Source organism: Crocodylus siamensis, chromosome 12 (genome assembly GCF_052110815.1).
Source record: "Crocodylus siamensis isolate JL-2025a chromosome 12, ASM5211081v1, whole genome shotgun sequence".
NCBI lineage: Eukaryota > Metazoa > Chordata > Crocodylia > Crocodylidae > Crocodylus > Crocodylus siamensis.
The window spans coordinates 4,063,220-4,083,992 of record NC_143406.1 but is presented as its reverse complement, the minus strand read 5'-3'; the positions used below and the strand labels follow the sequence as shown (position 1 = coordinate 4,083,992).

The 20,773-nt window shown below is 42.5% G+C and overlaps 1 protein-coding gene across 2 annotated transcripts in view; it reads left to right on the top strand.

Annotated features, from left to right (window-relative positions):
- The first annotated feature begins 1,370 nt into the window (after positions 1 to 1,370).
- CAPZB (capping actin protein of muscle Z-line subunit beta) overlaps positions 1,371 to 20,773 on the top strand; it is a 91,424-nt gene continuing 72,021 nt past the window's right edge. For both annotated transcript variants that reach the window (XM_090023202.1, XM_090023201.1), the window contains exon 1: positions 1,371 to 1,526. In XM_090023202.1, coding sequence (XP_089879328.1) covers positions 1,524 to 1,526 — 3 coding nt within the window. In that variant the 5' untranslated portion in view covers positions 1,371 to 1,523. The remainder of the gene's footprint in view (positions 1,527 to 20,773) is intronic.

The window sequence follows — 20,773 nt, the reverse complement described above, 5'->3', positions numbered from 1 at the left end:
CAAGCTGCTTTAGAGCCAGATACTAGGTCTGAGGCTAAAGATGTGTCTTTCCTGTGCTCTCACCTTCTGCCCTCTTGGCACCCAGGCTAACTTAGAAGAAAGCTTTCTGAGGGAGGCAGAGTGACTGGAATTGGCTGGACAAGGAGCATCAGGGGGAATTGGGGAGTCAGAATGCAGGATTTAGGATGAGGAATCAGCAGTGGTGAAATGGGACTGGGACAGTGGAGTGAGGGAAGACTGGGACTGGGACAGTGGAGTGGGGAACTAGATCAGGCTAGACAAAGAGATGTACTGAAATGGGGAGGCAAAGGTGGTAGAAACTGGAACTGGCTAGAAACTGGAACTGGCTAGAAGTAAAGAGAACAAATCAGAGCTTAGTGGGTGGAGGAAGGAGGGAGACTTGCATGAGAAGCTCGGAGGGACAGTACAAGACAGAACAGGGACAGGCAGGGGAACAGGGGCAGGATTCAGGGTACCAGGAACAGGCTGGCCTGTTTTTCCCTCCAAACTAGAGCCTGGATGAACCCAAGAGGTGGGAGTCACCTGCCTGCTATCAGCACCTCACCGAGAACCACTAGCAGGGCGTGCGCCTCATCCCTGCTCCCGCTGCCTCCCAGGAGGGCGACAGCCTCCTACCGCATTAGCTCCTGCTCTGTCCTCAGTGGCAGAGGCCCGAGCTTCCTGCTGACGGAGGCTGGGGCGACAGCGGGTGCAGGCCTGAGAATCCCACTTTGCTAACTTGTCTTTTTTTCTTTTTTTTAATTAAAAACCTAAGTGACCCCCCACCTGCCTCAGGACCCCCCCAGATTTCACCCTTGCTACCCCAAAGCACTACCCAGTGTGCACAATCCCTGTACAATGGGCTGCCAGAGTCTGCAGAGAGCCTGAGCACCTTGCTGCACCAGGACCAGCCACCTTGAACCTGAAACTGGGATGTGTAACGTTGGACTGTCCCTCCCTATTGGCCTCTTCCACCCCCCCCCCCCCGTTCTCCCTATTGGTCTCTTCCGGCGCCCCCCATTCCCCTCCCTATTGGTTTCTCCCGGGCCTCCCTGTTCCCCTCCTTGATTGGTCGCTCTGTTCCCCCCCCACTCCTTGGAGTTGGTTGCTTCTTCCTGTCTTTTTCCCCTTCTTCCTCAGCCCCTTGGTGTGTCCTCTCCCTGATTTAATTTCCTTCCACCCATTTAAAGACTCGGGTTGTTCTTTCAGTTGGGTTCATCCCTCCATTCAACCCTGCTTCTTTCTATTTCTCCCTCCTCCAGAGAAAAGAATGGTCTCTCCCACCGCCCTGCTCCTTCCCCTCCCCTCCAGGACGCGGGCCGCTCTCCATACTTGGCGATGGCCGGCAGCCCGCGCTCTGATTGGCCCGGGCGGCGGCGAGGGGCGGGGCCGGGCCCGGGCGGCGGTGACCCGGATGTTCACTCCTAGGCAACGGCGGAAGTGGAAGGGCCGCGGCCTGGCTTAGACGCAGACCGGACGGCCCCGGGAGTCGCCAGCGCCCAGCCCCGCCCCGCGGAGACATCATGGTAAGGGGGGGCCTGGTAGGGCTGGAGCCGCGCTCCCGGGGTCCCGCCTGGCGGGGGCTGCGAGGAGAGGTGCCTGCAGGGCCGGCCTGAGCCGCGGGGCTGGGCACGGCCGGGCTCTGGCTGCTCGCAGGGAGGCAGGTGCTGAGGGGAGGGCGGTGGAGCTTCTTGCAAAGCCCAGCTTCTTGGAGAGACTTCAGAGGTTGAGGAAAAAAAACCAAACCAGCCAACCAAACCCCCAGGGTGTTTCTTCATCTTGGCCTTAGTGGCCTGGATGTGCCGAGTCTCTGCAGAGTCCGATCCTCTGCGTTTTGTTTAGTTGCACTGTCACCAAAGAACAAATGCCGCTTGCATCAACCGGCCTGTGACTGAAATTCATAGCAAAGCAGGGTTGGAAGGGACCTAGTGAGGTTGCACCGGGTCCGACCCTTGCCGTTTAAGCGGCTGGTTGTCTTACGCAGGCACCGTGTCCAGCAGAGAAGGGCTGCCAGCGTTGCATCCATGATTGATTTGTGATCGCTGAATGGTGGCTTTAGGTTCACACGTGATTGGGCTGGTTTAGTATGTTTTGGATTTGGCAGATGTGCATAGGATGAGCTGAGCCTCGCGAGGACGCAAGTCGAGGACGCGGTTACCTCCATAGCCTGTTGAGCATCTGATGTTGAACCTGTTGCGGGAATGACGGGAGCAGGCTTGGGCGAGGACATCTGAGGAGTGTTTTGTGAATGGAATTGTGCATTTCCTCGATCTCTGAAAGCTGTTTTGAATACTTTTAAAATAAACGAGTAGTAATTTTACTGTTGCTTAAGATATCAATAAGCACAAGACTAGGAATGGAAATTGACCAAGGATCTTACATTACACTCATTGGTCTGTACAGGTCTATATGTCTGTGCAGAATCTGCTTAAGGTGGGGGGGGGGACAAAATGTGGCCCGTGGGCTGGATGCGGCCCACCAGGCCATTCTATTCAGCCTGCGGGGCCCCTAAAAAATGTAGAAAATTAATATATATCTTCTCTGGTTGCTTGTCAAAACTCAGTAAGCGGCCCTTCACCTGAAATACTTGCCCACCTCTGGCTTAAGGCAACCTGTCTCTGGTCCTTGCATGAAGCTCCCTGTATCCACAAACTTATAGGATTCAAAAGTGGTGCTGTCATAGTGTAATTCTTCCAGGTGAACATGTAAAGGCCCCGAATAGAAGATCTGTGGATCGCTAGATCTATTGATCGCTATCGTAAAATGCTGTAAAATGATATTGCATGTTTTGAGATCTTTTCTATGCTGTGAGCATCTGAGTCCTTGTCACGTTGACAGGTTCAAGAAGCTTGAGGCGGTTTTCATTTTTCCCCTCAAAGCAGCGGGTAACGAGGAGCTTATACTTGCTTTACACACAATGATATTGAATATATTGTCATCACAAGGCCTAGAGGCCTTAACCAAGATTGAGACTCTTTTGTTACCAAATACTGTACAAGCACATAATGGGAGTCAGTATGTCCAGCTTAAACAAGGGGCAGGAGGAATAAACAGACATATTATTTCAGTTTGTGCATAAAATAGGCCTTTTCAGAGCACTAGGTTCAGGGTCTCATTTACATACTTGGAGTTAAACATTCGGAATATCAATAGAATCATAGAAAGATGGGGATGGAAAGGCCCTTGAGATCATCTAATCCAAGCCTCTGTTCAAGGCTGGGTTGTTCCTTTCTAAAGTATCTTAGTCAGATGTTTGTCTAGTTTTCATTTAGGAGATTCTAGTGACGGGTTCTGCAACTGTTAGGTAATTTGTTCCAGAGCTGAATAGGTAGAAGTTTTTTAATATCTAACCTATATCTTGTTGCAGTTACAGATATCATCCTCCCTTCTGTCATGGTCCAGCCCCACAGCAAAAACTCATGAGAATGAGTAGGTTTTGTTGAGTACCATAAATATTAAAGCTTATCTTTCTCCAGGGGGTAAGAGAAGGTTTTCTCAGTAGAATTTTTGCCTCTTAAAAGAAGAGTCCAGCTTGACTACCTCTACACATTGTAACAGGGAGTATCACATTTGGGGAAAGGCACGTCTCCAGCCATTTTGAATTTGATTGATGCCTTAAATTATACCCCAAAAAGCAATGGTCAGCCATGCTAAATATTTAATAGCAGTGGAGATCACCAGGCATGTGTCCTTCATGCTTGGGACAAGAGAACCTTTTTAAAATTCTGTACTAGTCCCTGCTTTTTGAGAGGACTTGAAACACGAACACATTGCAGCTGTGTTGTTGCGTGATGGCTGCGGGGCCCATCATTTCAGCTGACTTGGTACATTTTGGGTCAGCTGGATTTAGTAGATGTGCATAGGATGAGATGAATCTGTTCCTAAGTGCCATTTTAAGTTCAGTGAGAAATACTAGTTTTAAAGGTAAACACATTTTTCTCTCTGCCCCAGGTCCCTCTTGGAAAAGTTCAGAGAACACTTGTTCTAGCTGCTCTGGAAAATTGAAAATCTAAGTTAATCCCACTGGGTTTAGACTCAGAGTTCTTGGGGTGCTTAGCCATTTCAGATGGCATAGTCCAGCCAGCTGTTGGATGACCAGTATCAAACATGGTGCTTAGACCTGCCTCGTCTCTCTTGGTTCTAAAAAATAGTGTTTTGCCCTGAGGGATGCCATAAGTATACTTCAGGGTGTGTGGAGTCAGAGAGTATTTCAGCCTTGTGGGTCCTCCAGTGGGTACAACCTAGTCATTGCTTCTATAATTAAAAGCTTCCTTTTCAGACTGTGTAAACTAGGGAGTATATGCAAGGTGCTTGATAAATTGTCCTGGTGGTACTCTCAAACATCGCTTTTTTTCTTGTGTGTGCAACGAGTAAACAAAACCTGAGCAAGATGTTAAAATCAAATGGAGGTAAAATTGTATAGTGGGTGGCAGCTCCATTTACTTTGTTATGGCTTGTGGTCATTTGCAAAAAAAATTGTTGGACTGTGTTGCAGCAGCTAAGAAGCACTGAAGTGCAGCCGTGATGCTTGGAATGACGCTGATACCACGATACATAGTTTTGGTGTGCTGTTCTGAGTACTTATTCTTTTTGGGGAAGGGGCTATTTGTCTTATTGCAAGCACGCTTGCCACTTGGCAAATAACTGTACAGAACAGTGTTTGGATGGTTTTGTTTTTCCTTAACCACTTAAGGCAGTTTTTTTTCCAAAGCATCTGAAAACTGAGCCCTTCTTTTAGGGGAATTAAACCAATCTTGCAAACACAACCTGTAGTGTTAAAGCCAATAATCTGGTTTGTATATCTTCCATGTTCCTGGGCTAGTTCTTTGCACCCCATGCTTTGGGAACACTGGTTGAAGGGATCTTGTGCAGTTCATATTGCATTAGGCAAGTTTAGATATGTAAACTTAACTACACATTATCTTAATTTTTTTTGGAAATTTGCCTTTTCAATTAGTCTGAGACTGTCAGTTGGGATATCCATTTTCTGGTGATAAAAGCTAAGGTGAATTCATAGCGATGTTGTCATAATTCCACATGACATTTCTTACTTTCTTCTAATTTACTAATCTGTGGCAATCTTTCTCCAATACATTAGAATAATTCAAGCATGACTCCTCTATTTGTAATAGAGATCTGTTATTAATGTGCTTCTCAGTTTTCAGAAGGAAAACAAAATAAAAACACACTGTAAGTATATTGGATTTTATGTCTATTTTTAGCAGATAGTACAGTACTTGCACAGAGGAATGACTCCTTTTGGGAGAGAAGTATTGCTGCCCTATTAAGTTTCTTCTTATACTGCTGTCAGCTATGCTTTCTGCCCATTTGCTTTGCTCTGTAAAGGACAGCTGATTAATTCTTTACCCTTACACTTCAGGGATGAGTACACAACACTCCTGTGGGGGCAGCTCAACATGTTACAAGGACTGACTGTGCAACAGAGCAGTCCAGATCAGGTCTGGCTGTACAGAGAGCCTTCATGAGCAAGCATCTAAACATTGGGATCTGGGCCCCCACTCTAGTGTCTGCTCCATGCATGTGTGAACTGAAAAACCAAAACAGTTTCTTATTCACTCATTAACTAAATTCCCAGAGAATAGGATTTTTCTACTATGATTGTGTATTGTGGTCGTGTTACTCAAATTGAATGAAAAATGTTAGAATGGGTTTTGTTGGGTCTTGGATCACTTGCTGGATTTCTGGCACTTTTACAGGACAACCCTCACCTTGTAGTATTTTTTGCAAGCGCTAATTTTGGAATGCTCATGCAAGCAAGCTGTTTAAATTATGAAGTGTCTGTATTGACTTTGTGAAAGCTGAGTTTAGGTCTCTGTTCTAAGTCCTGGATTTTACCCCTGCTGACCCTATGGCAAATTGGTTTGCTTAAAATAATAATAATTAAAACCCCCTCTTTAATCCTCTTCACTTTTCCCTTAAAGTGCTGCATGGACAATTGAATCAAAACTGTCTGTGGGTGCATGGCATTCATGATTTCTTGCAATGCAAGTTCTCAAAGAAAGGTAGACTTGCCAAACTGGGCATCGTCTTGTAGCTGCGGTTCCAATAGCTGCAGGAATGGTGCAGTTCTAAATCAAAGGGCACACTGCCATGGGGAAAAAATATATAGGAATCTTATTGGATTGGGGCCAGACAGTAGAAAAAATAAGTTTCATGAGAAGAAGTTTTAGTAGAGGAGGAGCGTGCAATGAGGACTGTAGAGGGAAATAGCATAATAGCTGACTGAATGAGGAAGAGATGACAATCTCCATTTTTCCCATGGCTTCATGCAAGGGTTCCTGGTGCTGGATAGAGGGGTGTTAGGACCAGGAATTGCTAAGTCTCAAGGAGCATTTTCTTTTCTTTTTTTTTTTTTTTCCTTTTTAACCTTGGGACACTTTTTCAATGGAAAAAAATCTGAAGCCTAGAATTTCACATTGACTTCTTCATAAAGCCTAAGTACATGAAAACATGGAAATGCAGATAATGTTCTCAAACAACTTAAGGCTTTTTTCCCTCCCAGTTGTAGAGATGTCCAGGCTTGGCCTTAACCCAAGGACAAAGTCAGTTATCTGGAAATTGATAGATCCCACTAAACTGAAGTGCCTATCACTTTTCAATTTAGAAGTGTTTAATCCAAGCTGGAGAAGTGATTGGCTTTTTCTTTCACTAAAATATCAATATAAACTGATATTAGTGGGTTATAAGGATGCATTATTTGAAGGGAAGTGTATTACAGTTGGGTAAATACTGGTGGAAACTAGCAGTGGTGTTGATGCATAAGCATTCAGCAAATGGTGGTGGTGAGCACCTGCATGGGAAATCAGCCTGATGCAAGAGCCACAGACACAGTTGCATATGGAGTGGGTAAAAGTATCTGTAACCATCACAGGCTGTTGAGGTCTGTCTTTTGTGTTCTCAGGTTTTGCCCCAGAAGCTCTTCATAGGTCTTTGTTTTCTGAATGCACTATGGCGAGCTTTATGCAAGTTTACAAACACCTTGTTTTGTCACGGGCTGTTTTGTCTCCATTTTTGGTTGACCCATTTTCCATTCGATATGTAAGCTTCTCTTGAATTTCTTAAGTTAAAGAAGCTAAGCATCAGCCTAGCTTTGCTCTGTAAACAGTGACTGCTTGAGATTTTAAACAAAATTTTGTTGAATAGGGTGTAGTAAAGAACCCTCCCCTCCCCTGAAATTTCCATGTCCCTGTGCCTGGTGTTTGCCTGTAAGGTTAACTATCTTGTAAAGCTTTTTATAACTTCAAAAGCTGTAATTAAGTCTGAATTATGCCTGGCTTCTCTGAGGGAGGCAGTTGTGTCAGAAGTGGAACAGTGCTTTTGATAATTTGCATATTGGGTCAGTCCTACTTGCTGATGTTGGATTGCGGCTTCCTTGAAAATGTACTTTGTATCTGGGGCATGCCAGGCAAAGCAAATGACTGAAAGCTGTCCCTTAAATGTACAGATAGTTGTGAAGGAGGTTCTGCCAGGCCTATAAGGAGGCACTCTGGGCATTAGGCACATGACCACCAATGTCTCCATGGCCTGTTTCAGTTCTGTGGATGTAAGTGCTTGCTCATGGCCTTGCTACTGAGCTGGAGTTGGGGGCAGGTGTTACCCACATGAGCTGATTTCTAAGTTGGCTTCCCGTGCTGTCTTGCAGGAGGAAGAACTCTGAATCTTCAACCCAAACAGGATGCAGTGGGCTGTGCTACCCCTGCAAACAGTCAAGGTGGCATCACATTTTTTGCAGATGTCTGGTGGAGCATTTATTAGTGGGGCTTGCATATTTTTTGAGGCTTTAGAGAGAGTGGTTTCTAGGATCCTTTGTGCAAAGGACTGGGCACTTCTCTTGTTGGGAAAGAGTGACTGTTCTTTTTCTGTTGTCTGCTTGTCTCATCTCCCAGTTTTCATAACTTTTGGGGGGGCTTCAGTAAGGGCCTTTACAGAACAAATGAGTTGTTCCTGTTTCCAGAAGTTTTGCAACATTTATTTAGAGAAATGATTCCAGTGGACATTCTAGTAAAAGTAGGATAGAAGTTAAGGCTGGGTTTTCTTTTTCTTCTTCTCTTTTGCTGCTTTGTGACAACTGGCTCAGTAGCTTATTTTTCCGTGTTACAGTTTAGGATGCATCTTTTTGGGTTATTGGAATCCAATTTAATCCAACCCAAGGACAAGCAGCCACAGTGCAAAGCCCCCTGTTGTTGCATCGTTATGATGCTCACTTCCCTGTAAGTCAGGGTTTCTGGGGATGTATCCTATTATTATTATTATTATTTTTCTCCTGAAGTGATCAGAACTGCTCTGATTCCTTCCCACTGATTTTGAGAGAACTTGTCTGTACTAAAGAAGAATTTGTTTAAGCCTTGGTCTTTGCTGTGAAGTGGGCAGGTTACCAGTTTGAGTGAGAGCAAGAATTCCAGCCCTGTCAACTAGATTAGCTTTAAAACCACCACCTCTGTCTCTCATGAGAGTTTATACCAAGGGGAGAAGGGTTGAGGACACCAGAGTAACAGCCTGGGTTAATTATGTAGTGAAAACACAAATCTAGAGGCTGCCTTAGGGTGATCCAGAGCCACTGTAAATAAAACACTCCTTATTCTGAAAGGAAATCGTGTTGGTTTGCCTTTAGCCAATGTTTGCTGGGTTTTTTTTTTTTTTTTTCAGCTGACAGGAGTCCTGAGTTTGAAATGGATACCCTGCTACCTGCCCATCCTGGTTATTTTTGCATTGGTGCATGTCAGAATTAAAAGTGGCTTGTCAGTATTATAGATGACTGAGGACTGCTGTATGATACCCTGCCCTGCCATTCAAAGCAAGGCAAAAGCCATAATTTAGGCCTTATCAGAAACTAATTAAAAAAGGGTAGCGGAGCCATGAAATAGAGGAATGAAGCAAAAGGTCAGCCACATATCAATCGAAGTTGGACTAACCCGCTAGTGCTATTTTTCTACACGTGCAATGATGTTATAATCCACTGATTCTGAGCATGAGGAGGGGAAAGGAAGATGGACTGGATGTTTAAAGTAATGCAAATTTGCTTTTGGTAAAAGTCTGCCACAGTCCATTAGCTTCCACAGAGGAAGCTAGCAGTGTGGATTTGTTGCATGTATATTTGTTAGAAGGAAAGATAACTTGGTATGCTGCTTGGTAGGTGTTAATTCAACATAGTTTTTCATGTGGTAACAACTAAAAAATATCTGTTCTTTTAACTGTAGTCACTTAAGCTTTCACTGTTTTTGTGACAAACGTGATGTAGCATGTCAGAATTTGTTGTTCACTTCTCTTTTTGTACCTGCTGAGCCAAAACTAACTGCTTAAGCAAGGGTAAAACTGGAACCAACTGCTCTTTTCCTCTTTACAGCTCAAAGCATATTTTGGACCTCAGTCGTCTGCTTTGCAGAACGAGGGTCATGGAGTGCCAGTTCCTCAAGGGGTGTGTAGAGCAGTTCACAAGTTGCAAGGAAGGTTGGGTTGGTAGCCTAGGAATTTAGTTGACAATGAGATTATTCTGCTGGTTGAGTGACTTCCAGATCTCAGCGGTGCAACCACAGATGTGGTGTGTTGAGCCAGCAGCCTTTAGTAGTAACTTCATAAAAAGAAACAAGATATGACAAGGCTAAATTTAAAAAAAAAACACAAACCCCCACACCACAAAATGTTGTATGTTAGAAGCTTTTTGAATAAAGATCTGGCAGCTGAACAAAACTACCATTCAAGACATTTAAGCTTGGCCTTCAGTTGCTGTTTCCAGTCTCCTGCTTTAGTTGTTTTAGCCTTGACCTTCCACATGGCTATCCAAAGCTACACAAGCACAAAACAAGGTTCCAGCTTAAGTCCTACTGAACAAGGCAGAAGAATAAATATCAGTTGCTTTTCTTTTTCTTTTTTTGCATTGCAGATATGAGTTGGCTTGGTTTCTATTTTGGCTTGTAGAGATGGGTTCCAAGTATGACAGTCCCGTTTCTTGCAAAAGTACTAAGATTGACCCTGTTCTGTCACATCACTTGGCACAGATTTTTGTGGAAGTGCAAGAAGCTCTTTACCAGTGGCTTGCAAGTGTCAAATACCTAGGCCTAAAATTGAAAGGTTTTTTAAATTTTTTTTTTTTTAATCAAGTGGCGCCAAGCAGAAATACAGTGGTGTCTCTAAAGGCTCCACATTGTTTCATGGGAGTGTCATTAAGAGTTTGCAGGTTTCAGTGCTTCTTAAGCACTTTTGCAAATTGAGCTGAAGTGGAAAAGAACTGCAAATTTATTTTAATTGTATGAATTGACAAGATTTTGATGTCTCAGAGTAAGAAAATAAAATCATAAACTTGCACTTTTTCACATGCACAAACCTTTTGGCCAGTCGTATGTACTGTTTCAGACTAAGCTGTGTAAAAACTCGGAATTCTTTAAACTTCGAATGTCCTTTTCCAGGTGTTGCTACCATTCTTGTTTTGAAGGCAAGCAAAGCCAGAGTGGTGCCCTCTTAAAATAATGTCAGCTTTGCTAGCACAAAGTAGTTGCAAGAACTTTTAGTGCCTGTAAACTCCCTCATTAGTCTGTGGTTCTATGACCACGTAATTTTAAATATTGTTCCTTTTGCCCATGTGGAAACGAAAGGGAGGAGAAGTAGGGGGAGGGGAAGAACCAGGAAGCCAACTAAGCATCTCTAAATAGCCGAAGGATACCAGATGCACAGTGTATACTTTTTTCCTTTCCTTCTTAGGCATTCTTGGCACTAGTTTAAAAAAAAAAAACCTTTCAGATGTGTGTAACTTAAGATGACACTCTTCCTTTCACCAAGGTATGGCGGGGGAAGTGATTGAAACATGTAGCTAACTAAGACTTGTACTTCTAGGTAATCCCTCTTGCTTCAGCTTGCCAAATGATTACAAAATCAAATCAGGGAGACATGATGAAGAATCCCTTGCATTCAAAAGCTTATTTAACTTTATCCCATGTACATAGTTGGTCCAATAAAAGATATCATCCCAGGAAGTCCTTGCCTCTTACAAAATTGAGTATTGAACCAGTGGTTTGTTGTCTGTAAAGTGTATCATGAGGAATCTTGTGAAGTACATGCTGGTGCTTCCAGAAATGCACGCCAGTATCTAGTACTGAGATTTTTTTTTTTTTAAGGAATTCTGTTTTTTGAACAGCATTGGATATGCTGAACCAGGTAATTTATGCTAACTTTTTCAGACAGCATGAGGAAAAGTTAAAGGCTTTTTATAGAAAAGTACATGAGTTGTGCATCAGGAACTGAGAGAACATCTGCTCACCAGGGCACCCCAAGGGAAGACAAGGTCTAATGGTCACAACTTGCTGGAAGACCGTTTTAGACTGGACATAAGGAAAAAACTTCTTTACCGTCTGAGTCTGGAATAGACTCCCCCCAGAAGTGGTGCAAGCACCTACTCTGGAAACCTTTTAAGAAATGCTTGGATGTTTAACTCGCTGGGGTGATGTGACCTCAACTGACTTTCTGCCCCTTGGACAGGGAGCTGGACGCGATGATCTTGTGAGGTCCCTTCTAGCCCTGCTATCTATGAAGTCTAATCGAAACAAAGATTACTGTGGTAGTCACAAATCTGCTAAGTGTGGTTTTTTGTTTTTTTTTTTTGCAAAGTCAAAATTAAAAATAATGAAACAATATTGAACATCTTCCCTCAATTTTTTTAGTTTCATGATGGGGGTATCCGTGTCTTTTGTATCTTAATTTTCCCATTACTCTGGGTTAGGTGGTATATTTTGCCTGCTTTGATAGAATTAAGGCTGTAGAAGTGAGGCTTTTCTTTGCAGACAGAGTCAAGGTAGAAGCAGGTAAGATTTCTTTTTTGGCCACACAGCTGAACTCTGAGTCTGCTTTTCAGAGTTCCTGAGTATCTCTAGTCCGCTGCCTCAGTAGGTTCTCTTGAGCTGATATGGATGAGTGGCAGTAAACTGACACCTAGCAATACTTTGTGAGCAAGAGCTACGTTAATGGGGTGGAACATTGTAAAGGGAGAATTCAGTATAATTAGGTGCTGGTGAGGCTTATTGTTGGCATATTTTTACAAGCTCTAACTTGGCAGCTACCTTAAGTTTGCTTCAGTCCATACTAGTAAAGACTTATTATATATTCTGTAAAATAGGGATTTGTTTTCCTGTTATCAGTCTCCAACAACTGCCTGTAGAGCCCTTGTTACCTGAGGAGAGCTAGCTGGTGACATGGTGCTGGTATTGCCATTTCAGCTACTAAATTGTATTTTGTATCTGTCTGTGTTAACCAGGCCCTGCAGGTATGCTCTGGACATTGTGTAACTTTTTTTTCCAGACAAAATCATCTGTAGGTTCTATTGCAAAAGATTGTAGCATCACAGAGGATTGTTCCATTAACCCTAGCAGATCAGCTCCACAATCCAACCAGCATCTGGTCAGCTGACTGGCCAGTCATCGGAGAAATGTGCAAGCTGCTTGTAGGAGGCAGATCGGAAATGATCTGTCTTCATTGTCAGGCCTCAGCTAGATTACATCCATCTGGAGAGTGGTGAAACCACAGATGCATGAGGCTTTGATAGCCCTACCAAAGTTAAAATAGTTAATGCTAACAAACTGACTATTTTTGCTATCCATATAAATGACCAGTCACTCTTTGGTAAGGTTTTCGCCTCAGCAGATTCCTTTTGGCAAGGAATTCTGCAGTGCAGCCATATAAAAAGGTGCGATTTCAGTTGTGAATTTTCTGCTTTCCAGGTTCATTGTCCCGTTTGCCCCAAGAAGAAAAGTTTTCAAGTAGCCTTCTCCATATCATGTTTTACGTATTTTTAGTATGTCCTCTTTTACTAGTCTTGGTTCTCAGGTGAACAGTACCAACCTCCTTCATCATTCCCATGATCTCTTTCTGAATTTACTTCAGTTCTGTGGTCTTCATTTTGAGATGGGCTGATAAGTACTGCAAATGGTATTCCAAGTAAGGTAATACTGTTGCTTCATGCAGTGGCTTTCCATATCATCTTTTCTATTCTCTATACAACTTGATGTGTCCATGCTTTTGCCATAGAGGCCTGTGCTGAGCCATTTGCTTTGTGACTTGCATGTCATTGTGATCTTGTAATAATAATTTTTAAAAAACTGCCCAAAAAGCTAACGTGATGCACAGGAAGTTCTTGAACCCTTGGTGTAGATTTCCCATCATCATCTTGTATCACTTTTCAGTCTCGGCAACCAAAGGAACAGATCTGTGTATCTGGGCATAGCTTCAAGAGCATCAGAGTAAACTTATTCAAACCATCATTCATTTTGCTTTAATGCTCGTAGGCAGTCATTTTGTACAGAGGCAGCGGGAAGAAGACTAACAGCAGTAGTGTAGTAGAAGCATGTGGTGGTGTGGGTCTCTTCCCCCCCCCAAGCTGATCTTGTGGACAAGAAGAGCTGTACCTAGGTGTTTGGATGTATCCTGCCTTGTGGCAGAGGGAAGGGAGAGGAAACTTGATGCCAACATTTTACCTTTTTTCTTATGCTTAAAAATAGAAAAGCTAAGAGTGTTCATGTACAAACGGAGGCTGGCTGAAAGCTGTGGGAAAGGGAAATCTAGAAATGTATGATAGTGGAGAAGGAAGAGATTCCAGACAGAAAAGTTTTGACTGATTTAATCTTGCATGGAGATTTTGAGTATATTTGGGCATTAAGAATAGTAAGCTGATACCTTCCTAATTAAAATGTTGAGTCTTTAGGAAGGTCAAGAATTTCATCCTTTTGCAGAATGAAGGCTGAAATCCATGCTACTGTTTTTCCTTATTGAACAAAGGGCCTTCTGCTTGCTGGTAGCTTAATTTCAGAATCTCAGTGAGCAATGTGCTTCTTACTACTTATGTGTACAGATAAGAGGACTATTATTCTAGGCTTTCAAAGGTGTTCCTTGTTGCATTTTTTTTTTTTTCTTAGTTCATCCAGGGCTAAGAGCTGGTTTTCCAGATTTGGGGGCGGGAGGGGGATAGAGAATTTGGGCATTCTATGAAACAAAATGCTTTCTTCACAAAGAAGGAATTAATGCAAGAGCTTTAGCAGAGATCTGATCACTTACCAAAGTCATCCTATGAATTTACAACCCTGGCAGGGACTTGACTTTGGGGCATTGGAAAATGCTGAGTCTGTGTACTAAATTGGGACACTGCAAGCATGTCTGGGCTCACCTGTGGTAGTAAGGCTTAGAGTCTCCTAATGGATTCAATACGGTCACTTTGTCAGTGTTTGGGGAGAGAGATTCAATTATTAAAAGCTAATAAAATACATTAGGTCAGGTTTTTTTTCTTTGATAGCGAGTAGTAGTGAGTTAACAACGTCTTTATTTCGTTCTAGCAAAAATAAATTAAAAACAAACCACTTATAGGAAGAAGGGATATAACCAAACTTAAGCCTGGAGGACTGGGAGCCAAACTTCCTTTCTTTAATTGGTTCTCTTTGTGTTAAGAGCTGACCCTGGTGTTTGTGTTGGTGCTAACCTTGTCTTCTGTGGAGTGAAAGTTCAGGTCCTTTTTATAATGTAGATCTTCCTCATCTTGCATCTCGCTGGAAGCAGAACCTTGACCTGATGCTCAAGGGAGCTGGTATTGGCTGTATTTCTTGTTTTGTTCCTTATAGTTCTGAGACAGGGTCTGGAGTACCAGTTTGGGGTTTCCTTTGGTTAATGGATGTGTGAAAAACCGGAGTACTGGAGTTGATGTCCAGGAGGCCCCTGCTGATCCTTTTTCTTGTATTTCAGAAAATCATGCTTTTTTCCTACCTCCCAAGCTCCTTTTCAGTCAGGTATTTGAATCACAACATAGATTAATTAATAGTAAACAGCTTGTACTCATTCCCATTCTATATCAGTTTAAACTCATTTAATGTAAATGCCTTAAAAATACTCTATGCTTGGTGCAGGTTGGAGTTTCACTGTGCACAGAATAACTTTACAGTATGGGTAGGGGAGAGGTAGTTAGCTGCATTAATCTGAAGGTGGGTAGAATGATTTAAGGTTGCAGAGTTGAGCACAGAAAAGCTAGGAAATGCCAGAATGAAGGTTGCTGGAGCAGCACTAATTTGATCCCCTTATAAGTAAAGATTGTATAGTTGCATCTGACTGAGCAGATCCAATTTTCTTTTTTCCATCCCTGTCTACCTACCTATTTCAAAAGCCCCTAGTCTCATTGAGGGCATGACTCTTACTGACTGAACTGAAAACAAAAATACATTGCTTTGTGGTGCGTTGTTTGTAGTCTTTGAATATGTCACTGAAGACCAATCATTTCTTTATGGCCTTTTGTTTGACACTTTATTGCTGTTGAGTACGAGTCTAAAATAATTAAACTTACCCCATTGTTTCACAGGGATCTTGAGGGGGGGGGATATTATGCCTGTTTCACAGATGATGATTTGGGAGGCACAGGTTTTAGTGACTATCTACTGATCTGGTGTGGCCAATACGAGAACTCTGCATCCTGTTCACCTTGAGTATTTGGCAGAATATGAAATGCCACGTAAGCACAGCTTCAACTCCTGGTAGTTAGACTCTTTAATTCTATTTCCCCAACTACCCCAGGTCCAGCTTTTGTTCTTTGCATTGCTTAAGTCTAGCATCAGGGAGCAGTTCAGAACATAGGGTAGACTTGTTTTGGGGCCTGGCTTGAGCCCCACCAGCAGCCCCAAACTAATTGCAAGGGAGTCCTGCTGAGTCTCGGTGTAGATTGTGGTGCAGATCAAATATTCAGGGAAACTCAAACAAGTATCTGAGCTTATGTGAACTGACTTCCTCTGAGGTTTGTACCTTGACTATATTTGGTTGGATTTTCATGGGTATGTCAAGGGACTGTGTCCCTGATGCAAAGCTCACCTTTCTACCATCTTTCAAGTTCTTGATCTAAAGTTTGGGGGCCCTCGGGTTTTGCAGTGATGATATTCAGAAATGTTAACATGGGCAGAACCTTTTCTGTGTTGTCATATGACTGATCCAAACAATTTTTAGCCTGAGGAAGTCAATTTGCATGTATAACGTGAGTCCAGTGAAATTATAAGCAACCGAAAATGCAATCTTAAGGCTGCCTAAGACTTCCCACTCTAGTAGTAATGCTACTACCCCGTCTGTATTACCTTGTGTCCTTCACTGAACTATACTGGGTGCTCCTGATTGTGGTTTCCAGGTTGATTTTTTTCCCCCTGGAACTAATGGGACTCCTGTTGTTGTCTTTAAAATGTTGTATTGACTGGAGACTTCCTCAAGCTAACTCTCTTGTGGGTTTTGGTTTCTCTCTAGGGGACATGTTGTCTGTCTTATGATCATGCACTTGTGACAAAAAACACTTGTTCCTTTGATTTAATGCACACATCCGTGGGTACTAGCTAATGAGCGTATGGAACTGCTGCAAATGGTCTAAACGCTCCTTTTTGGAGAAGAAAAATGACTCCAAATGACACTTTGCAGAAGAGAATTCAACGTGCGTTGTACTTCAGATACAGAGAACAGCTGTACAGTTGCAGTTGTGGCATACAGTGCTTAGCTGTCATTGTGTCCATTTGTTTCCCGTTTGAGCCATCTGAGTGAGAGGATTTAATGCTAGGTTGATTATCCTGGATTTCTGTAAAGCCCTCGCACAAGTTGACTGCCTCTGGCATGGTGAAGTAATGTTCAAGGACTTCAACTCAGACTTATCCAGCATGCTTGGATCTACACACTTTATAGAAAGCTGTAAGGTTTCATGGCAGCCTACATGTGTTTCCTACTTTGGTGAGGTTACATCTTGATTGACAAGATGCAGCACCTGCTAAGTGAGGCTGATTTCAGGGAATTGTTAAAAGAAATGGGTTTTAATTGGAGGTCAAGAGTTGTATGCTTGATGGATGGGGAAACAGTGTATGTGGGACAGCCTGAATAAAAGCAAGAAGTAGAGTGGCGAGGGGGAGGGAAGACGGGTGCATTTAGATGGGTTATGTCTGGATAGTTAAAGCTCAGAATTGGCTAGGCAGAAGGCCAAAATGAAAGTCTGACAGGATTCGAGAAAGGGTTGAAGGAAGTTGGTCAGGAAGAAGATTCTGCAAGCTATTTCCTTTTGCAGAGACTGCAGAAACTCTACTGGTTGCTGTGCCAGTTCGCTAGCTTTGGTATGACTCAGTGTGGGGAAAATGACAGTTTCCAGAAAACAAGGTTTTACTATCGGAAAGTATTAGCTTTCTGCCAGGTGCTTTAGTTAACCATGCAAAAGATGTAGCATATGTAAGGGGAAGTGACTTAAGCAGAGTGTTCTGGTAGGCCATCCACAGCTCAACCAGCTCTACCCACATGTAACCAAACCCAAAAAGATCAGATAGGACAAGATTCTGCTTTTAAATCGCAAGTAAAACTTGGGAACTGTGTGAACTATTGGGCAGTATAACCTTCCCTAGGCTTCCCTAGGAAAGGTGTGGACTAGAGGCATTAAGGAAGACAGAATAAATTCTAGCTGGGATGGTTTAAGAAAAGCAAATCCTGTGGTTCTGCAGAAGGTCAGACTCCAGGGTCTAGAGGTCTCTTATATAACCAAAGGGTAGTAAGTCTTTTGCAGGATCACAACAAATTTTCATTATTAGGTTGTCTGCCCTGTCCTCCCGCCACTACTACTTCCCTCCATCCCCCAAGCATCTTGGAAAATTTAAGCCTTGATACCAGTTCAAGCATCACAGAAGTCAAGTTTGTAATTTTGAATTTGTTGCAGTTCCAGATTATATGTCAATTTTTTGCGTTTAGTCCTTCAAAGCTTTAGTCAAATTACATTTAAAAATGTATTCCTTTTAATAAACTGAAAATTATTTGAAATACATTGTTGAAATTGCTTTACCTTTGAGCTTAATAATAGTTTATTAAATGGTTCCTAACTTGCTGTTTTGAAAGGGTGTGGGAAGAAGTGTAATTAAGTCTTTCCAAGACGCACAGGAGGGGAAGGGGAAACCATGTTAATAAAAGAAGGGATGATAGGTGGTATGAAGGCTTCTAATTCTGATGCCACATTTATTGGGAGAAGCTGTTTTACAGACTTCAAGCTTCACAAGACTCTCTGACACAATATTAAAGCAAATAAGCTACTTTATCCTATTTAATGACAACTTTCATATAAATAAAACATTTGGAAGATATTATCCAGAAGATAAATGCTGGTGCAGAAATTGCTAATCATCCTGACAAGAGGTCAAGACAAGTGTATCTTCTTCCCCTCTCCCTTCCTCTTCCTCTGCTCTCTGCTCCCCCCCCCCCCAGTACTTCAGTGTAATAATGCTAGGATTTTCAGTTTCTGTTCCTATTGTTTGTACTTCATGCATCTGTTCATTGGATAGGCAGCTGCGATTTCAGATTGAATCTTTATAAATCAAAATATTGGGAGATGTTAAATCAATTTTGAAGGCTAGATTGATATCTTTCTAACCCCTCTGAAATTTGTTCCTTTATAAAGACATATCAAGCAAGCATCTCTGGCACTCTGCTGTCCATCTCTCTGGATTTGCTAACAGTATAGTTTAAATTATTTTAGTAGAAATGACATTAACAGGACTACCTGCACAAATATAGACCTCCAGTTATTAACCTACCTCAAAGATTTGGTTTCTTATTCTCTGGAGTAGGAAATGGGAGTCCTAGAAACAAATACTTTGCTTCTTGTTTTAAGATCTAGGGATTGTCAGTTTGTCTCAGGTAATCTAAATACAAAGGAGATGGTATTTTCCTCTAAGATTAACTGTCTTGATCTGATAAATCAGCAGCTTGAATTTACCCAGAAACTAAGTGGAGACTAATGCTTTTTCCAAGTTTGTGACTAGCTGAGTGATTCTCAGCTTTTTCCCTCAAGGAACCCCTTGTTAGAGTCAAGGTAGCTCTTGAAAAATATCAGCTCTTCATTTTCATACTCTTCCTATAGTAAAGAAAAAAAAATAGAGCAACTCTTCCTTTTTGTTGCAAAGAACTCGGACGACAGCTGGTTTTAACTCTATGGATGCCTTGTGAATCGTGTTTGTGTGCCTAATGGTGCTGACTTTGTGTGGCACTCTGTGCCACCTCCAGAAGGATCTCCAGGCATCCTATCACTGCTCTAGCCACTTGCAAAATTTGATCCTTGACTTGCATCAGATGACACAATCGAGAGATGGTAAGACATGGGCAGTTGGTGAGGTGTCATCTCCCTCAATCATTACCCATCTTTGGTTGTATGAGATGTTACTTTGGAAGTTGCCACCTAGACTTGAACCAGCCAGGGATTTGGGAGAATCCCAGAGTAGCTAACTCTGGTAACCGAGTGAGCATATTTCACTGAGCTTAACTGAAGGAGCCATATATCTCTTGTTGCTGCTCCAAGATTGTCAGAGTTACCTTCTGTTCTATCTGGACAGAACTAGCTTAGCAAGTGCTGCCGGTTTAAAATGGTGATAAGTATTGGGTGTCATCAGCATACAGATGGCAATGAAATTTAAGCCTAACAGGAGCTGAGAGCAGACTAGTACCTTGCCTGAAGGCCCTTGGAACTGATGCATGTTACTAATTCCTGTTGGCTCTCTTGGAAGGGCAGAGCCACTCAAGCACCTGTCTTCTCTTTCTCGCATGGTATTAAGAGATGCATTGTATCTCCTTGTAATCTGTGCTATCGAGGGGCACTTCTAATACTTGGCCTTGGCGCCTAACTTCATCTGACAAAGAGTGTGTTTGTGCCATATTGTGCCTAAACATAGATACAATGGCTAAAGGTAATCTGAAAGCCAGGTAATGCCTGAAGTACTTTTTCATAACCCTCTAACTTCTTAAGAGGCAGCAGTGGAAATAGCTTCTTTAACAGAGAGACCCTGAAAAGAAGGCACTTAATAAGGTTTTCATCAATGAGATGGGGGTGCTGGGAAGCAATGTTTCTAGGCCTTGATCTTTCACAGCACCTCCTTAACCTGGACGTGGTTGAATACAGCAGTTATATAGATGCAGTATACTTACTTAAATCCAATTTGCTTACCAGGAATCCTTCAAGTGGACTTTCTCAATGCTTGCCCTTCCTTTTCCATCATGGGTTTCTAGCACAATATTGGTGTAATAGCTTAGTACGCTAAAGCACATTTTTGAACATGATGCATTCTCATGAGTTCTGGATGATAAAAATGATACAGCCTCATTGGTTGGTTAGACAGAACTTAAATGGAAGAAGACAAAATGACCAGCAGTCTGATTCTGGAATGCTTTCACTTTCCTGTTTGTTCATCACATTTGCAGATTATGTACAGACAGTTGCATTTTTGTACCCTGAATCTTCATTACTTAACCTCTGCTTCTGCTTAAGATTATAAAAAGACAATGGTGGGGGTGGGAAAAGAGATGGATAGTACAGTGTCAGTGGTAGATCCTGGATAGGAGCTGCCATAACAGTTTGAGACTTGCAGGAAGAAATTTATAGACGAGTAGGTAACTGATAATATGTCAAAGCTGGAGGACTATGCACCCCACCAGAGCTTTTGCTGACGTCTGTACATGTGCTGTTATATCAAGGTTTTCCATCACTTTCCTAATTTTCTGAAAAACAAACTCTAATGTTTGCTACGCTAGGGTGGGAAGGGTTGGCAAGCCTACATCTAATGGCATTTCTGCATATTTTATTATAGTAGTGACAGAAAAATACTCTGGCCTCAAATTTGTGTTAACGGTAGTTCTGTCTCAGATGCATACCTTGAAAAGAGCAGCTCTCCTGGTCTCGAGTTTGAGGGCTGGAAGGGGTTGAAATGATGGGCAGGATAGGAAATAGTGTATCTATATTTCACTTCCTAAA